Source organism: Puma concolor, chromosome B3 (genome assembly GCF_028749965.1).
Source record: "Puma concolor isolate L17-30 chromosome B3, mPumCon1.1.hap2, whole genome shotgun sequence".
Taxonomy (NCBI): domain Eukaryota; kingdom Metazoa; phylum Chordata; class Mammalia; order Carnivora; family Felidae; genus Puma; species Puma concolor.
In genome coordinates, this window is record NC_141672.1 from 95,899,746 (window position 1) to 95,921,785 (window position 22,040).

At 38.6% G+C, this 22,040-nt stretch overlaps 1 protein-coding gene across 3 annotated transcripts in view; it reads left to right on the forward strand.

Annotated features, from left to right (window-relative positions):
- The window catches only part of AP4E1 (adaptor related protein complex 4 subunit epsilon 1), a 63,122-nt gene extending 49,633 nt beyond the window's left edge, over positions 1 to 13,489 (forward strand). For 2 of the 3 annotated variants that reach the window (XM_025919565.2, XM_086710672.1), the window contains 5 exons: positions 574 to 832; positions 4,197 to 4,751; positions 6,418 to 6,608; positions 8,136 to 8,293; positions 9,365 to 11,021. In XM_025919565.2, the coding sequence (XP_025775350.1) occupies positions 574 to 832; positions 4,197 to 4,751; positions 6,418 to 6,608; positions 8,136 to 8,293; positions 9,365 to 9,525 (1,324 nt within the window). In that variant the 3' untranslated portion in view covers positions 9,526 to 11,021. Of the gene's footprint in view, positions 1 to 573; positions 833 to 4,196; positions 4,752 to 6,417; positions 6,609 to 8,135; positions 8,294 to 9,364; positions 11,022 to 13,038 lie in introns of those variants that run through there. The other variant, XM_086710671.1, reaches the window with a different exon arrangement.
- Positions 13,490 to 22,040: the final 8,551 nt, after the last annotated feature.

A 22,040-nucleotide genomic window follows, 5' to 3' on the forward strand; every position in this document is an offset into this window, starting at 1 on the left:
AACTGAGCCACCCAGGGCACCCCAAACCTCATTCATTTTAATAAAATTACATTTATAATAGTTGACTATGTAGCTAGAGTTCACATTAAGAAAACTTTTTGGATTAAGTCAAAGGAGTGGATTTGAATGATTTGTTGGGTTTTTTTTTTGCTTTCAACAGGATTTTATTTAATGAATTTATTGGGTGGTTATAGCCAAGAAACTTATTAAGAGTCATTTCTGATCTTTAACTCCTCAGAATTAAAGGTATTTTTGAAAAGTCAGTGGAGGAAAGGAGCTAATTTATAGTAGTTTTGATTTGGACAACTTATTCAAGCAATTAAGTGATCTGAAATTTTTAACTAAGTCTAGGGTTCTAGTGCCTTAAATCCTTTAGCTGGAGGGTGTGGGGACATTGGATGAAACTAAAATAACATCATGGGATCTAGGTTTTACTTCCTGACATAGAGTATATAATACGAAAGCTGTTTTTAAGAGGTCATGGCAATGATGTGTTTTTAAAAATGCCTCAAAAGTAAGTTATTTAAGCAGCAGTTATTTAAGTTGACTTGATTTCATTATTAATCTCCTTAGGACAAATAGCTTGAAGCTGGAAGGTATAAAGAAATTATGGGGGAAAGAGGGCTATCTTCCCAAGAAAGAAGGCAAAACTGGGGATGAAACTGAAGTTCCGCCTGTTCCTCAAGAGAGTATAATAATGGAGAATGTAGACCAAACTATAATTAAAAAGGATCAGTCTCAAGTCCTTACCCAATCTAAAGAGGAGAAAGAAAAGCAGCTGCTGGCGTCATCATTATTTGTTGGGCTAGGAACAGAAAGTACAATCAATTTGGTAAGTAGTCTGTTATAGTCCTCTGAGAATCTTTGTCCCTGTCTTGTACAAAAAAACCGGGCTCTACGAAAGCTCTTGGCTGTCATCTATACGCACAGTGGAAAATGGCTTCCCTAGCTCCAGAGCCACCAGTGATACACTTTTTATATTTCTGAAAGAGAAATACTAATTGGCTTAGCTTGAGTCAGGTGTTCTCTGTAGTCCAGTCAGCTGGGGCAAGGGTCAGGGTCCAAATAAAGTTACAAATATGACCATAGGTATTACTCCCATGGGTGGATAGGACAGTTCTCAGTGGGAAGTATTTTCGGTATTAATAGTTCAATAATATTGATATGTCTTTGGGAAAATTACTTCTCAAAATGGTATTTTTAATAGTAAAAGATAGGAATCAATTTAGATGTCTAACAGTAGGAGAGTGGGTGCATAAATTATATTAGCTCAGAATATTACTCAGCCATTAAAAATGATAAATACTTCATTATAAAATAAAGAATACATGTGACATATTAAGCAAAAAAAACAGAATATAAAGTTTTATTTATATTTTGTTTATAACTGTTAAGGAGATAAAAATGTATTGAGACTGAAAGGAATTACCCCAAAATGAAAATAATACTCAGGCATTATGATTATGATGGTTTTCAAAACTTTTTATGCTGATATATTACTATCATAGGAAAAGAATGAAAACTCAGAGTGAAGGACAGGTGCTATTTTTGAGCATCTGAGAATTCCATGTAATTGCCAATTTGGTGGACTGATGGACCTACCTGGTACAAAATAGTGATTAGAGCTACCTTTTCTTCAGTTTTACATCATTACAGTGCTTTCATCCTCCCTCTCTCCTGGTGGAATTTTCCTTCCATCCCTGTAATACTCTTTGCTTGTTTTCTCTCTCTTTTTAGACCCCATTTCTATCAGACTTGAGATCCCCTCCTAAGGAAAAAAAAATTTCAATCTAAAAGTTATAAATAAGTAATGTATCTTAATGCTGTCTCAGTCAGCATTTGCAGTTCAGCAAAGTGACTTATCTTGGGTCTCTAAGACGTTCCAGCTGGCTGTGGTAAGGGTATCAGTGAATGCCTGGCACTGAAGGGGCAAGTTCTCTGGGGTCACAGTGCGCCCAGGCTTATAGAACCCTGATTTGTGAACCCCATAGCTGATGTCGAAGGATTTCTGCCCTTTCAACAACATGCAAAGCTTTCAACTAAACAGTCTTTCTCAAGAGAACATTCATTGTGACAAATTCATTATCAGGCTTTTTTTTTGTGGTGCGCTTGAAATCAGAAATGTAAGGAGGGTGTTTTTCCTTTTAAGGTATGCTAAATCCTTTCTGGGTTAATTTTTTTACATAATCCATTCTGAGTATCAAGGCTTTTTGTTTTTCCTCATCTTTCCCTTTTATTTTGTATTCATTTTTGTTACTTTTTTAAGTTTTTATTTAAATTCTAGTTAGTTAACATAGTGTAATATTAGTTTCAGGTGTAGAATTTAGTGACTCGACGTTTGCGTACAACACCTGGTGCTCATCACAACAAGAGCCCTCCTTAATGCCCATCACCTATTTAACCCATTCCCCCCTCTCCACCTCCCCTCAGCAACCCTCAGTTTGTTCTCTATAGCCAAGAGTCTGTTTCTTGATTTTATTCTTTTACCTTCATTTTTTATTTTTTTTTAATTTTTTTTTAACGTTTTATTTATTTTTGAGACAGAGACAGAGCATGAACGGGGGAGGGGCAGAGAGAGAGGGAGACACAGAATCGGAAGCAGGCTCCAGGCTCTGAGCCATCAGCCCAGAGCCCGATGCGGGGCTCGAACTCACGGACCGCGAGATCGTGACCTGAGCCGAAGTTGGACGTTTAACTGACTGAGCCACCCAGGCACCCCTTTACCTTCATTTTTTAAATGTTTATTTATTTTTGGGAGAGAGAGAGCATGAGTAGGGGAGGGACAGAGAGAGAGAGAGAAAGAGAATCCCAAGCAGGCTCCGAGCTGCCAGCGCAGAGCCTGATGTGGGGCTTGAACCGACAAGTTGTGAGGTCATAATCTGAGCTGAAACCAGGAGTTGGACACTTAACCAACTGAGCCACCCAGGCGCCCCTCTTTTACCTTCATTTTTAAAAGTCATTTTCTCTGGGGTAACAAATTCTAGGTTAACTGTTTGTTTTCTTTAAATGTTAACATTAACCAAGATGTCACTCTAGTGTACTGTGGCTTGTGTAGCTTCTGATTAACAGCAGGATAGACACTATAGAAAAAAAAATTATTAAGCATGCAGACAAAGTAGTAGAAACAACCCAAAATGAAGCACAGAAAAGAGAAAAAACAAATGAAAAAACTCAGAACATCAGTGACCTGAGTAACAATATTGAACAGTGTAATACACATCTAATTTGAGTCCCTTGGTTACTTGGAAATGGAAGTCCTTCACCCACCCACTTGTTTTCATTTTTGTGTTAGTAGAATTTTAGTTCTTGTTTGATGACTTCTGAATTGAACTATAGGAGACATCTGCTGAAAGCTGGAAGAGGTGTTGGGACTTGAGGGAGTGAGAGGGTATGGAAGAGGAACTAGAATCCTGCTTAGCTGGAATCACGTGAAGGGTGGCCACACCATGTTAAAGCCCCTAGGAGGATGGAGATGTGGATTTAGAGTAGTGCCAGACTGCTGCCCTGATTCTAGGCAACTTTGGGAGGCAAGGGGAATTGTGAGCTACCACTCCACTCTTACATAGATTTGCAGACCACTCCCCAGGAGTGTTGGCTTAAGGATGGCAAATTTGCCATTCCCGTCACCGGAGTCAGTAGCAAACATCACTAGTCAATTACAAAATTCTTGCCTGCTGTATGTGTGTCAGTCATTGCCAGTTGGTTCTTGAGGTAAAATCAGTTTTTCTTCTCTGTTTATTGACTTGTGGGCCATGAAATCACGATTATCATAGACAACTGAACCAGAGTTTGAGCCATCCATGTATTTGAGGGTATCTTCTCTTCTACAGGACAACTCTGGAAACTCAAATAACGGCTGGGTTTCTCACTGTTCTTAATTTGTGCAATTCTGTACTCTAACATTCTGAAATTGATCAAGTTTTTAGAATTGTTCACCAATGACTTTTTGACTTTCTTTTTTTGATGTTATGTATATTTAATGAGAAATAAGATTTAGCTAATAGTTCAAAGTGAGGTAACTGTCATAATTTTAGGGTTTAACATTTTATTCATCTCTGATTCTTTTGTTAATCTATGCTTTATACATAGACTCTTAACAAATTAGTAAATTGTTCATTTGAAATTATAGAAAGATGTTTAAAACTCATGACTGGTAGAATGGGTTTTTTAGATATTGTTATATTTTATTTTTGCAGCTAGGAAAAGCAGATACTGTATCTCACAAGTTCAGAAGGAAATCAAAAGTCAAGGAAACCAAAAGTGGAGAAACAACCAGTGCTCAGAATATGCCCTGTTCTTACTTTAGTTCTTCGTCAGATGTGACTTATGAAGATGATTATTATTTGGATACTTTGCAGGATAGAGGAGACAAAGAATTAAATAAGTTTTCTCTCAACTCAGAACTTTTGGATTCTGAGTCACTCACAGAACTGCCCTCCATTGAGAAACTCTCCAGTTGCACACTGTCTACACCTTCTTTGTTCACTGATGATATGGAAGGTCTTCGCTCTCCTTCGTCCACTGCAGCCTCAGTTGCTAATGAAATATCTTTAGCTTCTTCTCTGTTGGAAGAAACTTCTGAACACATGCATTCAGATCTTGTGGAGGTCTGTAATAATGAAACCATATCAGTGTCTTCTTACAAAATTTGGAAAGATGACTGTTTACTGGTGGTCTGGTCAGTTTCTAATAAGAGTGGTTTGGAATTGAAAAGTGCTGACTTAGAAATTTCTTCTGCAGAAAATTTCAAGGTAAGGCAATGAATGGTTCCTTATTTCTTTCTTAAAGGGGTAATGCTTACTTAGTGTTTCTACTCTTGACTCTTCTGATGATTTATAAATTTCATCCACATCCTTTCCTCTTTAGCAAAAAGACCCAAAGGTGTGACAGGTTTTTTATTATTTTGAGTAAGGACGAATTATTCAAAAGAGACAAGGAAACATAATAAAGATTTTCCAGCTATATTGGGGAAGGCCATAAATATAAATATATAAAGTGAGTTTGGACAGAGTACAGTAGTTAAGAATGTAGGCTCTTGGGACACCTGGGTGGCTCAGTCGGTTGGGCATCTGACTTTGGCTCAGGTCATGTTCTCAGGGTTCATGGTTTGAGCCCCGCGTCGGGCTCTGTGCTGACAGCTCAGAGCCTGGAGCCTGCTTCCTATTCTGTGTCTCCCTGTCTCTGGCCCTCCCCTGCTCACGCTCTGTCTCACTCTCTCTCTTTCAAAAATAAATAAACATTACAAAAATAATAATAAAAAAAAAAAGAATGTAGACTCTTGACTCTGAATGCTTGGCTTTGAATCTTTCTTTTGCTACTTACTAGCTGTGTTACATGGTCAGGTTATGTAACTGCTTTGTGGCTTTCAGTTTCCTCACATTTAAAATGAAGATATTAATAGTGTCTGCCTTTACTGTGAGGAGTAAATGAGTTAATATCTGTAAAATGCTTACAGCAGTACCTAGCACTTGGTAGGTGTTAGTGTGTTATTATTTTCAGTGTGAATTTTGTGTTTTTTTGCTCCCTTTAAATGTCTCACAGAACTGCCATATTCATTCATTCTTCATTCTTGCCATAAACACTGAAACAGAGTTCTCAATTTAGCAAAGCAGAACATCAAGGAGTAAGAATATTGAAGGATAATATTGTATACTGTCTGCTGTCTTTTTCTTTCATTGATTTATGTTGAGTGCTTGGGCATCAATTCTATTGCTTCCCTAGAGAATTGCCATTTTGATATTACATTATTGTATGGATGTCCTTGCTGGAGTTATGAGACTTGACCAGTAGATAGTTATTTCACAAGACTGACCAATTTCTTCTGTGAGCTAAAATGTGTTGAATGGGATATTACCTGAACCACTGACCAGGGCAGAAGTTCTGACTGTAGGTGTTCATTAGGACCACCTATGGAACTTAAAGAAACAAAACAAAACAAAACAAAATCTAATTCAGTTGCTTGGGCTCGACTCCCCATAGGTTGAGTAAGGGTGTACTGTAGCTTGAGAAAAGAAGACACGTGTGTGTGTGTGTGTGTGTGTGTGTGTGTGTGTGTGTGTGTGTGTGTTGGTTGTGGTGTTTTTGGGTTTTGTTTTGTTTTGTTTTGTTTTTTAACTCTCCTGTTTTAAACATCTAGTGCTAGTCAGGATTGAGAACCAAATAATCTTTTTGTTGTTGTTACTAAATTATACAGAGGTTTTCACTGCAATTTGTCACATAACTTTTACCTGTATACTATATTAATTATCTGTGCTAGTAAATTTTTCTCAAGTGAAGTTGTTAGTCATTTTTATACTGTAGTTTGTTCTTAACATCTCACAATAGTATGCTTTTAAATTCAATTAAATAGAAAATTGGTATTCATATAATAGTCTGTATTGATCCTTTCTTCAATACTTTTATTACTTTTGTTTACAGATCACTGAGCAACCTGGATGCTGCTTGCCTGTAATAGAAACAGAAAGCATCAAAACCTTTCAATATAGTGTACAGATGGAGAAACCTTTTACAGAAGGGAATCTTTTTGGTTTTATAAATTATCAGATGATGGATACTCATTCTGTTCAGCTTGAATTTTCTGTAAACTTATCACTATTAGATTTCATTAGGTAAATATTTTCTGGAATGTTAATTCAAGTTACTCATTCAGCAAATATTTATTAGGCCTTTTCTCTGGACAGAAGCACTGCACTAGGCGCTGCAGAGTAAAATAATTCAAAGCTAGATACAGTCCCTACCTTTAGGGAGAGTCCAGTCTAGGGAAGAGACATTGAACAATCACATAAATGCATAAATAATTTTGAATTGTGCTTTGAAGAGAAAGTAAATGATACAATGAGTGATTATAGTATGGGACCTGATTTACGTTGGGGTTGATTAGTAATTTTGGAAAACTTCTGAGAGAAAGTAATATTAAAGTAGTGTTTAAATTGAAATAACTTCAAAGATTCCAGGTGGCTTCTTTTTAAAGCTTTTAAAGTTTCTCTCAGTTATATTTCATTTATTTGATTAATTCTTTCATAAAATCTGTTTATTAAGGTTTAGAGATCTGCAAGAAAATTACTCAAGGTTATTAAACTTTAATTAGAGATATAGTAAGTATTTAGCATTATACAAGGCACTAAGCCGTGTTACCAAAATAATTGAAAACAAATTCTTCATTTTTCTGTTCTCATTTGGTTTTATGGATATATTTTACTGTATTCAAATATTTTTTTTAAATGAAGGCTGCCTGAACCAAAAATGCAGAATGCCAATAAATATCTGTAAAAATTTTTAACCTTCACACATTAACTTGTGTTACACTGCTGTAATTTTTGCCTACTCTTTACAGTCTTTTAGTAAGAATGTGTCTCTCAGTCTGTCAAAGAGTTTTCATGGCCTTGGTGCTGTATGAGATAGAATCCAGCCTTCCAAAAACTTATACTCTCTGACTAAAAAGGTATATCCCATGGTGAGCATTAGTAACCTGAAGCAGCACAGTATGTATAATTAACAGTTCTTCTGTGTGTATTAATAAAATCCTATGTATGTTTTAAAAATATTTTCCCCATTATAAAATCAGTGCATAATTATTACAAAAATTCAAATGCTATGGAAAAGTATAAGTAAAATATAAAAGTTCCTTGTAATTCTACCCCCAGAGATCCAGTGTTAACTATTTGATCTTCAGTCTCATGAACCATTTTCAAAAATACATTTGTTAAAATCCTTTCCTTAGTCTGAGTTATGTAAGGTGCTAGATCTTCATATTTATATTCTGTACATGATGTTGATAGTGTCTTATTGTCCCCAAATTCAAAGTATATTTATATTTGAATGATTCATCAAATTACTTGGTAAAAATTTTTTTAACTTGGTAAAATTTTGCCGAAATGACTAATGCTCAGAAAAAGAACTGAGTGATTTATTGGAAAGACATTGACACTTTAATAAAATCTTCTTTTAGTATTTCCTAAGTTTGGAGGTTGATGGTAAGCATTCTAATTCTAATCATAGTTAGTTTAAAAACATAAATTTTGTGGGGCCCAGATTTACAATGATTATGTTTTATTCCCATGAGTCATTTGAAATGTATTTGTTTAGAATTAATTTCATTCTTTTGGACATAATCTAATTTTAAAAATTATTTTCAGACCATTGAAAATCTCAACTGAAAACTTTGGCAAACTCTGGTTATCCTTCGCAAATGATGTGAAGCAAAATGTAAAAATGTCAGAATCTCAAGCTGCTCTGCCTTCTGCCCTGAAGACCCTGCAACAGAAACTAAGACTTCATGTTGTTGAAATTATAGGTTCGTAGAGTTATGAAAAGGCAATTTTGTGTTTATGGGGGCTTTCTCACAGAACACAAATCAACTTTTACAAGTATCAGATTTCTTAGAGCTATTATTTCCTGTTACGAATACCTTTCAAATGAGTGTGTTGTTCAGACTTTATTAAAGAATTTTTTGTGTGGTAAAGTATAAAGTATAACAGGATTTACCATTTTAACCCAGTTTTAACTGTATAGTTTATTGGCATTAAGTGCATTCATGTTGTGCAACCATTGCCACCATCACTTGCATAACTCTTTCCTCTTGCCTGACTAAAACTCTGTGCCCTTTAAACACTAACTCCTCATTCCCCCTTCCTCTCCAGCTCCTGACCACCACCATTCTTATTTCTGTCTCTCTGAATTCAACTACTGTAGGGATCTCATATAAGCAGAATCATGCAATACTTGTCCTTTTGTGACTGGCTTATTTCACTTAGCATAATGTCTTCAAGGTTCATTCGTGTGTAGCATATGTCAAAATTTCCTTCCTTTTTAAGCCTGAATACTATTCCTTATATGAATATACCACATTTTATTCATCTATTCATCTGTCGATGGACACTTGGGTTGCTTCCACCTTTTGGCTATTATGAAAAATGATGCTCTGAGTGTGGGTGTGTACACATACCTGTGTTTGAGTCCCTGCTTTCAGTTCTTTTGGTTATATATGCAGAAGTAGAATTTCTGGATTAAATGGTAATTTTTATTCAATTTTTGGGGAAACTGCCATATTATTTTCCACAGCATCTGTACCATTTATATTCCTACCAGCAGTGCACAAAGGTTCCAGTTTCTCCACATCCTCACCAACAGTTGTTATATGTATATGAGTGTGTGTGTGTGTGTATGTGTGTGTGTGTGTGTGTGTGTGTGTGTGTGTGTGTGTGTGTCTTATAGGATTAGTAGCTCCCTGTGATTTTAATTTGCAGTTCCTTACTGATCAGTGATGTTGAATATCTTTTCACGTGCTTCTTGGTCATTTGTGTATCTTGGAGAAATGTCTGAGTCCTTTTGTCTTAAAGAATTTTCAATTTATGTTTTCTTGTAGGCAGTGAAGGGCTTTTGGCCTGTCAGCTGCTCCCATCCATCCCCTGCTTGCTGCATTTTCGAGTTCATGGTGACGTATTAGCCCTGTGGTTCAGATCCTCCTGCTCTACTCTTCCTGACTATTTACTGTATCAGTGTCAAAAGGTAGTGGAGGGATCCTAGCAGAAGCTCTGCTTTTATTTTACTCCATCAAAATAAATGGTTTACATAGATAAACTTATTTACCAAAGTAAAAAGAACTCCTGGTACTTCTAATGAAAACGGGGATTATTACAAGCTGTGGTTTTATGTGTTTTCTTTATGAATCCTGATCAAGAAAGATCCCTAAGAAACTGTATCCTTAACCTTTTACTCAGGATTGTACAGTATATTTGGGTCTCACAAAAGTGACCTGAACTAATGTTATAAACTGCTAATGATTTATATGTCACTTAGTGTAGAGGGACTGAAAATATTTATTTTGTTATAAATAATTTTATAGCAAATTTACTCTAGTGCTAGCTGATTTGTAGTAAAGCCAAGTCTCCGTTCTCTGCATTAATGGTGGGGGAGTCGGGGGGAGACATGGCATTGATCATCCCAAACCTAATTTGTATTTGGTTTTGGAATGCAGTGTAAGCTTTTCGATAGGGAAGTCATTACTTTCAATTATGTTTTGCTTGGATAAGTGTTGAAATAAATTGGCACAGCACACACTAACTGTTTAGGAGATCCATGAGCATGCTGGATATCGGGGGGATTCAATCTGTGATATAGTTTTTATTGTAGATAACTTGTTACACATAATTGCAGATAATTCAGCTACAGAATTTGTCCGTTTTCCACTTGAACTTATTTTTAAAATTCAAAATGAATCCTTATTTTAAATGTATTCTTATTTTAAAAACCCAGAGCCATTTACAAAATATTGTCATATAAAAACATAACCCATAAGAGGACAGAATACTAAAACAGATATAAAAGGACTTTGTAGTTATGGCAACTATCTTAGTTACCATTTAGGTCCATTTAGGTCCTTTTGACAAACTAAATTTTGTGAGTATAAATGGCAAAACCATCTTTCCTGGCTTTTGAATCTGCTAATACTCAATGGATACAACCACAACAGTGACTATTTAAGTATACTGTACAGATTCTTCAGTAAGATACATCATTTTCATGTTATAATTGTGCCTTTATGGCCTATGTCAGAATTCTTGTCAGTGAAAGAAGAAGTTAGGCCTACTATGAACAATGGACCACAATCTTGAGATTGTACATTAAAGTTAAAAACTGAAATAGTAAGTATTTTATAAAATCTTATGGTGCTGTGGAAAATATTTATTATTTCACTTTTTCTGACACTTCACCATGGAGACTGTTCAGGTAATACAGTTTTAAGTCATTGCAGTTAATACTCTGGTTAATTGGTACTGTTTATCACCCACGTGTGGAATTCTGGTTTAAATTATCTCATTAATCATAACTGATAAAGATACTAAAGGGATTCCCTAGAGCTGTTAGGTTTAATTAGTTTTTTTGTGTCTAGCATTTTTCTCCCTAAAAACAAAAGCACTGTTTTTAAAAATTAATTTTAAAATTACTCATTTTTAAAAATGTCACTTCTTGTTAATTTCATGTTTTTAAATACATACAGTAAAACCTTGCTATGAAAGTAATGATAAGTGACTAGAATTTCCTGAGTAGGTTTCTCTTTTGAATAGAAGGTCAGATTCATCTTTATGCTCCCAGCAGCGTCATGTGAAGAGAATGAGCTCTCTTGGATGTGGTGGACACTGGTAGCTAGACTTACCAGCTTCCTCTTTATTTCTGCCTCTGTCAACAGCACCCCTCTCCCCCAACCCCCGATTGTGCTGTTACTCTGACAAAAAATTAGGAAGTACCCTCTCACTTTGTAGAGGAATACAGTATGTGGCAAAGGAGGTGCTCCAATTTTTTGTGTGTCCTTACTTCTGTGTGTGTGCATGATCACCAAGGCTAGGTTGACTATAGAGCAGTGTGTGTAAGGTGCCCAGCAAGCAGATGGACGACTATCTAGGAGAGATTACAATGGGCTACTCTGCTGCTTTGTTGTTAAAAGGTTGGTCGTGAATGGCAACTGACAGTTGTCAGTAACATTGCTTGGCCAACAGAGCTGTCTGATGGTGGGAGATGTGTAATGGTAGGTTAGGGCCGGGAGCATCATTTTAGCTTGTCAAAGGGAACATAGTGTCACTTTTGTTCTTTCTGAATCCACTAAATAAAAAGTAGAATAATGGAGTTTCCACTGAAACATTTAGTAGAATGTTTACAATTTTTATATTTTTATGGCTTTAAAACAACAGTAGGAAAGAGTGAATTTTTTTTTTTTTAATTTTTTTTTTCAACGTTTTTATTTATTTTTGGGACAGAGAGAGACAGAGCATGAATGGGGGAGGGGCAGAGAGAGAGGGAGACACAGAATCGGAAACAGGCTCCAGGCTCCGAGCCATCAGCCCAGAGCCTGACGCGGGGCTCGAACTCATGGACCGCGAGATCGTGACCTGGCTGAAGTCGGACGCTCAACCGACTGCACCACCCAGGCGCCCCGGAAAGAGTGAATTTTAAAGAACTTCGGAGCAGTGTGTATCTGCCTAAATTAATTCAGTGTTTTAAGTTCCAAATCAGGCATCACCAACCTTTTTTGCATTGCAGGAAGACGTGACTGTAAAGTAGGGAGCATGATTTTTGTGGGCAGATAATCCTCTTTACCTTACAGTCATGGTTTAAAGTGAAGGGGCAGCATCTGGAGTAGAGCTGTGGTGGGGATGCTCAGCATGAGTTCTGTGCCAGGCACCTTCACTGAGAGTGCAGGCGGCGGCAGGTGTGACTCTGGGGGAGAATAAAGGGCAGACGGCAAAACCTTAAGAGCAGGTGAATGAAGAAGGATCAGGCTCCCGCCAGAGTAGTCCCTGTGGAGGCGGGCGGATCAGGCTCAAGGGAAAGTGGGGCCCTGAGTAAGGGTACTTCTGAAGAGAGGGCAGATGGAAGGTGAGCAGTTACCAAGTGCTAATGTGCCAAGTGTGTCCGCATGTTCTTTGCAGGGGGGCACTATTTAAATAGTAACCTGCTATCCTCTACCAAAAAACAATTGTGCTGAAAATGCAGTATTGTATTTTTTCCTTTATTTTGTTTCATGTCAGTAATATTGTAAAATATTGAGTTCTTTGTCTTTTTTTTTATGGATGAATGTGATCTTTGTCTCATGATTGTGAGCCACTGCAAGTGCACTGAACCTATTCACAAGTCTTTAAGGTGTTTTGCTGTGTTAAAATTTTAGAGGGAAAAGTGCAAGTGAGAATAACAACCTAATAGGCATTAATGACTTTATTTTGGAGTTGAATTCTGTAATTTGAAAAACAATTCGGCTAAATATGTAATAAATACAAAGTGATCTATATTGTTCTTTGGTCTGTATATTTTTTATTATCTAAATAGCTAATAAGTAATCCTATTCAGTAATTTGATAGGGTTGGTGAAAAGGAGCAGAAGCAACTGGAATGGGATGAAAAGAGTGATTTACTCATTGCAGTCCCTCAAAGAATCTGGCCTAATTGGTTAAAAGTAAAGATACTGCTGTTTCTGTGTGATGTTCAAAGAGAACTTTGTGGGCTTCAGGCATGGATTCGTTCTCAGGTGTGTGTCCATATCCCCTAGGTCAGCTTATCCTAGCCTGACCAGAGCATTCAGAGCAGTGCTTTCTTTCCACGATGCCCTCTCCGTACAGCCACCTTAAGATGCAAGAAACACAGTAAGTCGAAAGGTGATTTAGTGAGTCTCTGTCTCTACGTGTGTATCCTGAAACACAAAGCTAGATCAGAAATGGCATTTAAATCTCACTGACTTATGCCTACTATTGGCTATAATGTGTGGCAGGCAAGAAGTTCTGAGACTTGAAGCCCCATCTTTGGGACACTGAAGGTAAAGGAGGTTTAAATGCACCACACCCACTGCAGTAATTGACAAGAAGGGACTCTTAAAGGGAGGGATGGCCTGCTGCCAAACCTGGTAGTCAAAGTTAATGATTGTATGAAAGTTACTTGTTTATGTGTGTGCATAATGAAAGACTATGAGCTTTTTGTGGTTAAGAACCATGCATATATTCTATTCTGTGTTCCTGAATGAATGAATGACTAAAAAGACTTGTCCCATCAAAGTAAATAATCTGAGACCAGGTAATATCTAGGGATTGACTTTAGCAATCCTTTGACTCTTCTAGAAGTAAAGAAAAGTGATCAGATTTAGTTTATAGATATAAGTTAGCAGAAAGGGGTTTTGGTGAAAATAGCTTGTGCCAGTTTCTACCTGGTGGAAGAGAGGAAGCCTGACTGCTTGATGAGACCTTTACCAGCCTGAAGGTTAAGTCCTGTGAGAAGTTGCCATGCCATTTAAGAGATCTCTCTGCAGATACAGTATGATTACAGATAGATACTATGACTTGGAGGAGGAGGACGTTTCTGCGTTATGGCAGATGTTCATGAAGTTTTAGTGATCTAAAAGAACTGGTTTTAGGACAGAAAGCAGTGGACATTTGATCAGTGAAGTTAATGATAGCTAATGAATGTGATAAGGCAGATTTACTAGCTAAGCTAGCATTACATGTTTCTTCAGAAGAGTGAGCACTGTGATAGTGGGAGGGACAGCTATAAATTAATAAGGCCAACAGCATCAGGAAAGTTGGGAAAGAACAGTTCTGAATAAAGTAGCAGGAAGCAGAATTACTTAAAAGGAAATGTGTTTCCTATGCATCATGTGGGAAACTTTATGGTAGGTGCATGGATCCAAGACAGGATGGTACCCAAAAGATGGGTCCATAGAACCCTGAGAACTTAAAGATTGTGAGTTGGATACAGGGAGGATGGGCTTGGGCATGGGGGAGAGACAGATGATGTCAAACACCGTGAGTTTTCTGGAGCATCTGTAATGCTGCAAATGTAGTGAGTTCTTCTAAGTGGTTGCAACTAGATTGCGGGCTTCTTTCCAAGAGAAGAGTCAATTTTCTTTAGTTATTTTAAACTATTTTTATAAGTGGATGAGTACTTTTCCTTCCCCAAAACATATTGCAGATACCACTAAATAGCTGGCCTTAGGAAGTTTTTCCCTAATGAGGTCTGGCAGGACATGTGCTAAATGGATGGAGACTAGAGCCCAGAGATTATTTTTTGTATTTCAGTGAGAGAAAAGTACTTGGAAATCTGTTTAATTGTACAACTCCATCCTTTATGTTGTGTGACAGGTAGGAAGTAACAGAAGCAAGGTGTGATATATTCTTAGGGAGAGGTGTTTGTCTGAATTGCTACTGTATAATTTAATGAAGTTGAGGGCAAAACCAGTGACTGGAACAAGCTGGTCTCCAATGATGATCAAGGTATAAGACCTGATAGATCAAGGTTAAGAATTTATTTTTTCATCTTAGTTGACTGATTAATAGTTGCTGGGGTTAAACAGAAGAGTTACGGTGAGCTGTGGGAAAAACGAAATGATTTGGACCCAAATATTGGACTAGTCTTCATCCACAGAAGTGATGTGTCTTTTGTTATTCATAAAAAGCCTTTTTAAGCACATCCGAGTTCATGCTCATCAAGTGACTTACAGTGGCATTGCTACAGAGCCTCACGACGGGGTTGGTCACCAGAAAGACCCAAGTTGGAACTTTCAGCCCCACTCACCTACCTCTGGGAAGGGAAAAGGGAGGGGTAGGGTGGCTGGAGATTAAGTTCTAGAAAAAGTCTTGAGTAGGATTCATGAACTTCCATGTGGGTGAGGCATCCCATTTCCATGCGGACAGAAGTTCCTGTGCTCAGGACCCTTTTAGACTTTGCCTGATGTACCTCTTCATCTGGATGTTCTTGAAGTGTGGCCAGTCAGAATTGAGATGTGTTTTCAGTATAAAATTGAAATGTGTTTTAAGTATAAATATTGGATTTCAAAGACTTCATGCAAAAGTAAAATACTACTATATATTAAGAATATTGAAATTGTATTTTAGATATATTAAACCAAATAAAGTGAATTATCAAAATTAATTTTACTTGTTTCTTTTTAATATGGCTACTAGAAAATTTAAACTTCATATGTGATTACATTATGTTTCTATTGGATAGTGCTGTCATAGATCTAACTTTCAACTAAGATCTCAATTTATAGTCCTATAAAGGCCAAATCTAGAAAAAACAATCAGTGATTATTCTATCCCTTGCTTGCTAATTCTGATATTAAATCCATTATTCTTAAACTTTAATGGCAATTCAGAGAGAATTATATCTTCTTAAAATGGAGAATTTTCCTCCACTTCTGGAAGAATTTGATTATTCTTGTCTTTGTCTCCTTCCTATGTCTAATCCATCTTTGTCTAAACTGCTATTAATGTGTTCAATTCATACATAATATTTTTTAATCTCCAGAAGTTCCATTGGATCTTTTTTTATATCTTTAATTTCTTTCTTCACCATGGCGATGTTTTTTTTTTTTTTTCCAACATGGAGTATATATTTTAATAGCTGTTGTCATGTCCTTGGTGGCTTATTCTGGCATCTTTGTTATTTCTCTCTTTCTCTAAAATAAAAAAGATAGAGTGTGAACGGAGGTGTGGGGAAATAGGTTCTACTTACATAAATGGGTTAGAAAAAAGCTTAGGGCAGAAAGCTGCCACCATGGGGCAAAAGTGCCTGAGGTTAGCTATCGAGATGTTGTAATGAGATCAGGAGTAACTTGTTATATCACCTGTAGGAAATTACTTCCCTTCTTACACGCACAAGTTAATGATTAATATCTGATTGTTTTCTTCATGTTCAGCACATGTGTAAGATCTTGTTTTCTTCACGTTCACCAGGTGGGTAATATCTCGTGAGCTCAATAAATACAGAGACAGAGCCTGTTTGGGGCTCTTCTCCCGGACATCAGCCTCTCTTGTATTCAATTCTGTGTCTACTGTCTTGCTGGACAAGAGAGAACTCCAGATTCAGAGTCTGCGACATGAGGTAGAGGAGCAGAGGGGGCTAGAGCCAGAATCTTAAGCAGCCTCCATGCTTGGCATGGAGTCTGACATAGGGCTCAATCCCACAATTCTGGGATCATGATCTGAGCTGAAATAAGAGTCAGATGCTCAGCTGACTGAGCCACCCAGGCTCCCCTCTTTGTTTGTTTCTACTGATTGCATTTTCTCTGGTTATTGGTCATATTTTGCTGCCTTTTTGTGTGCTTGGTAATGTTTTACTAGAGTTTTACCTTATTGGGTGCCAGATTTTACTTTATTTTCTATTTTTTTTTTAATTTTTTTTTTCAACGTTTTTTATTTATTTTTGGGACAGAGAGAGACAGAGCATGAACGGGGGAGGGGCAGAGAGAGAGGGAGACACAGAATCGGAAACAGGCTCCAGGCTCCGAGCCATCAGCCCAGAGCCTGATGCGGGGCTCGAACTCACGGACCGTGAGATTGTGACCTGGCTGAAGTCGGACGCTTAACCGACTGCGCCACCCAGGCGCCCCTTACTTTATTTTCTAAATAGTGTTGGAGTTTCTTCTGGTGCATAGTAAAGTTGCTTGGTATCAGATTGATCCTTTCAACACTGTGTTTAAGATTTCTTTTTCAATTTTTACTTTAGAAGGGGAGAGAAGGGCAAAGGGAAAGAGAATCTTAAGCAGGGTCCATGCTCAGCATGGAGCCCCATGTGGGGCTTTATCCCAGGACCCTGGAATCATGACGTGAGCTGAAATAAAGAATCAATCACTCAATCGACTGAGTCATCCAGCCACCCCTTCACTTGCCTTTAAGTTATATTAGGCTGAGTACAGAGCAGTCTCTTTAGGGTTAATTTATCCCGATTAAGGCAACACCCTTCCGAGGATACTACCTCTATCTCTGAGGGCACTTTGGTAAAAACAAACTATTTCCATCTCTAATTCTAGCCATGTTGGCCTTCTTGATATCTTAGGGCTTCTTCTTCCTTATCCTGTGCCCTGGAAACTGCCTTCAGGCAGTAAGCTGGGACAATCCCAGGGCTTGCCTTATTCTTTTCCCTTCTCTCAGGGAAATCAGTGTTGTGCTGGTTGTTTTTCTATTTCTAAAAATCATGATTTCATATAATCTCCCCAGTTTCCTAATTATTTAAGGCAGGAGGCTAAATCTCGTCCTTGTTGCTTTTGGTCAGAAGAGGTAGTACCTTAATTAGGTTTTAATTTCATGAAGGACATGTTCCTACCCTATTCTAAGAATTCCTGAGGCATTTGATCAAATTTAGTATAGAATTTGGAAGGAAGAAGCATGTTTCATTCTGTGTAGACACGGAACCAGAACACTCCTCTGTATGTTTTAGGTTTGGCCAGGTTATTAAAGATAGTGTACCTACAATTAGGGGATGTGATTAGCATTAAGAGGAAGAGCCCCTTATTGTGGCCACTAAGTGCTGGTCAAGAAGGTAGAGTGGAGTAGAAGAGGATCTTAAATCTTGCCATCATTGTGAAGCCTCTGAAGACTTGTCAACAGACCTAGCCAGACAGGTCAGGAGGGCACCAGCCTTGACCTCTGCCTGGAGCAGCCCCAGGCAGAGAGCTCGGTGGTAGGCCAGCATGAGCTGAACTCGCCCCATCCCTGGGAGTGGTATTTGGGAATGTTCTTTGTGGGAGAATACTGTAGACTTGGAACTGCTAGTTTGTACATAATAGTAGGGTTTTTTAGGGGAGGGTGGGTAGAGGAGATGGTTGTTTCTGTGGACATTGAACTTATAAATGAAAATGTCAGTTCATGGGCTCTCCAACAGTCGCCTTTCCCAATCTCTTCCTTGGATTTCAGGGGCCTCAGTCAGTGAAGTAGGACATCCCTCAAGAGTTGCCCCTGTAATGCCATGTATCTTATCAGTACTGGCATTTTTCTTTGTGAGACATACATTTTTTTTTTTTAATGAAGTGATTCTCAACTAAATTATTTCTTGGTTTAAGAAGTACTATTACTTGTCTGAGTGTCTTTTGTTGAAGTTAGCTACAGAGTCGTTATAAGTGGGTCCTTTGTGCACAGAAGATCAGGAATGGTACTTGCCATCACTTTTCTAAGATCAGGACAGATGTTGCAATCTGTCACATCACTCCTGCCTCTGGACTCAAGACTTAGCTTCAGAATCCTTCCTACATAGCACTTCAGGCATCTACTACTAGTTAATCTGAGTTGCTACTCAAAATTAAGTCTATTTGTCCTCTCTATCTTAAGTAGTATGTAGTTTACAATAACCTCCTTTACATTAGGGGATTCCTAGCTTGTAGACTACAAGTACCTCTCAGCTTTACCTCATCATATGATTTATCTCCTATCCATAGTGACTGTCTACTCCTAATTTAAATCCAAAAGGCCTCCAAGGAAAAGTAATTTGCCATCACAACAGCAAGGCAACCTTTATTGAGCACCACTGGGTCAGATTCCAAACAATATTATAGTCTCCCAAACCCCTGTTTGTATTTTCCTATTTTCTGATGATGAAACTGAGGCTCAGAGAGCTGAAGTGACTTGCATGAGGTCCCAAAGATACCTAGCAGTAGATCTAGGACTTGAGGGATTTTATGACTGCCCTTGAATGTCCTCTGCCTATTTTATTTCCTTTTTCCTTTTTTCTTCCACACCTTGTGGCTTTGGTGAGGAGCAGCTGGCCCCTTGGGAGTTCTGCCAATTAGAGGATGCCAGAACTTCTGTGAGCAGATTGACAAGCCTTCACAGGGAGGGATTTTATCTTACTGGAGAGAGACATATTTTGCTTTTTCTTTTCTTGATTACTTATATATTTGAAGCCATTCTGAATGTTGGAAGTCCACCTAGTCGAAAGAAAATGGAGAAATTACAGTAATTTTTTTGTAATTTGGCAATTAGGTCAGTAAATTAAATAATGTTGTGATTATTTTCTTTAATTGAAGCAGGTAACTATAAAGCCGAAGGAAAACTGTTTTCAACAAGTCAACCATTGATGACTGGTACTGTTTTTATAGTTTTGTATTGGAAAACACTCATCACAGAAGATAAGTGATAAGCAGATTAATCCAGCATACACACAGATACAGAGGTACATATATCATTATTTAATTAAATAAACATGTTTGAAATTAACAATTTTGTTTATATTTGAAAGATCTTTTTAAAAATTATTTCAGCCACACTAACTTTTGAGGAGGACCCCCTGAGTATAGTTTCTCAGCCGATGTGCCCTGGTTACTCCCAGCACGGCATGGTGTAGAATCATCACACGGCCAGCTCCTGTCTGCAGTGCTGGGAGCAAGCCTAGGGTTGCAGGCCCAGAGTTCAGGCGGTGCGAGTCTAGGGACACAGGGGATGGACCAGCTGACTGAAGCCTAATGTGAGGCTTTACTAGCTGGTCCAGGAGGGCGCAGCTGCCAGTCCTGAAGCACAGAGAGGAGAGGGGGCAAGCCCGATCATCATGCCAGGCTTCCCATGGTTCTCCCCACACCCCACATTCTCTAGCAACACTATCCCTGAAGGACCGGGGCTGCAGAACAGAGAACAGTGTTGACCAAAAGTGGTGCTCTTTCCTCCTTCGCTTTTTTTCCTTCCTTTCTTTTATAGGTCAGTCATGGTGCTAGGTCCTGGAAAATGAGATCGGGTCCTTGCCCTTGGGGAGTTCTCGATTTGGGGAACGATCTGGAAGGCAGAGTGCAGTGAGGGTGTGGACACGGGTATCTTCAGGAGCCTGCAAGGTGTTCAGAAGGGACCTTCTCCCAGTTAGAGTGTGTAGTCTTGGTCCTCAGGGTACCAAGGAGCTATTGCCTGTTAATCTGGATTATTATTGTTTTAGTTTATTTTTGAGAGAGAGAGAGAGAGAGAGAACACGAACAGAGGAGAGGCAGAGAGAATGGAGAGAGAGAATCCCAAGCAGGTTCCATGCTGTCAGCACAGAGCCAGATGCAGGGTTCGGAATTGCTGGGTCATGTGGTGACTCCATGTTGAACTTTTTGAGGAACTACCACACTGTTTCCCACAGTGTTCGCACCATTTTACATTCCCACCAGCAATGTGTGAGAGTCAAGGCAGCCCAGGATGGGACATGTGACAACCTAAGAAACCACTGTTTACCCGGGCAAGTGACAGTGACTGCACCCCCTTATATATGTAGCCCTGGCGGCCTCCCTCCAGGGTCAGCCTCCTCTTAAACAGCCATCCAGAAATTCCCCAGAGGGAAGAATAATGTTAAACAAAATGACTACAGTGAGGGACTCTTCTAAAGCCCTAAAAGCTGCCATTACCCAAAATAGGCATCCAACACGTTCTTTTATGACTGCCATAAATACCAGCACTAGCAATATTATCTTCATATGAGTTGATTTCATAGCACTTTAGAAAGTTACACCATCATAAATAATCTATGAATATGTTATTTCATCTGCTCTCAGAATTTGCTCCAACAGAGCTCTGGCCAATTTTAGAAGTTTCCATGTAAATATATAAATATAACGGTAAGAAGAACATGAAAATTGAACAAAACGAGGCCAAGTATCACATTTAATCCACAAATATTATGAAAGAATATGAAATTGTTTTATGGGTGGCTAAAGTAAGCCTGTTTGGTGGGGAGGAGATGATGTATGTTGCCACCAGTCCAAAAAGGAAGGATGCCTACTAGGGAAGCAAGCCTCTTTCTTTCTTTTTTTATTTTTTTTTATTTTTTTTATTTTTATTTTTTCAACGTTTATTTATTTTTGGGACAGAGAGAGACAGAGCATGAACAGGGGAGGGGCAGAGAGAGAGGGAGACACAGAATCAGAAACAGGCTCCAGGCCCTGAGCCATCAGCCCAGAGCCTGACGCGGGGCTCGAACTCACGGACCGCGAGATCGTGACCTGGCTGAAGTCGGACGCTTAACCGACTGCGCCACCCAGGCGCCCCAAGCCTCTTTCTTTAGAGCCTCTTTTTCTCTGGTTAATGCTGTACCTCATCATAAATGATTTGGTGCTGTCCTGAAATACTAGACGCAGCACACTTATGTATGTATAAATTATACTGACACTTTAAGAATAACAAAGGGGCACCTGGGTGGCTCAGTTGGTTAAGCATCTGACTCTTGATTTTGGCTCAGGTCATGATCTCACGGTTCATGGGTTTGAGCCCTGCGTCAGGCTATGCGCTGGCAGTGTGGACTCTGCTTGGGGTTCTCTCTCTCCCTGTCTCTCTGCCCCTCCCTCTCTTAAATAAATAAACAGAAAAAATAGTTCATAAAATAACAGAAAACACTATTTTACAACACTTAATGCCCTGTGACACATCTGGAAGTGTGCCTTAAGAGAAAATTAATTCCAAAATGGAGTTGATTTCCATCAATTGTCACTAAAAGTTACTCAGGTGAAAATTAACAGTTTGGGCCTGACTCAGTGAAGGTGTTAATTAAGAGCACCTTAATTATATGGATTATGGAAATGGGTTAACAATTACTGATCACTCCAGTTTTCTGAAAACATATGATCTGTGTATTTTTCCTTCCTTGAGTCTGGAATTCTCTCCTGCTCTCCTTTCCCAGCTACTTGAGATGCTCTGGGGGAACTTGATACCGTTGATTCCCGGATATTCTACAGGTTTGGTGCAGGCAGATTTCAGGCTGAGGAGGTTCAAGCCTAGTTCAGGACACACTAGGGAGCATTTGGCTGCTGTTTGAATGTCCATGTTGTGTAGG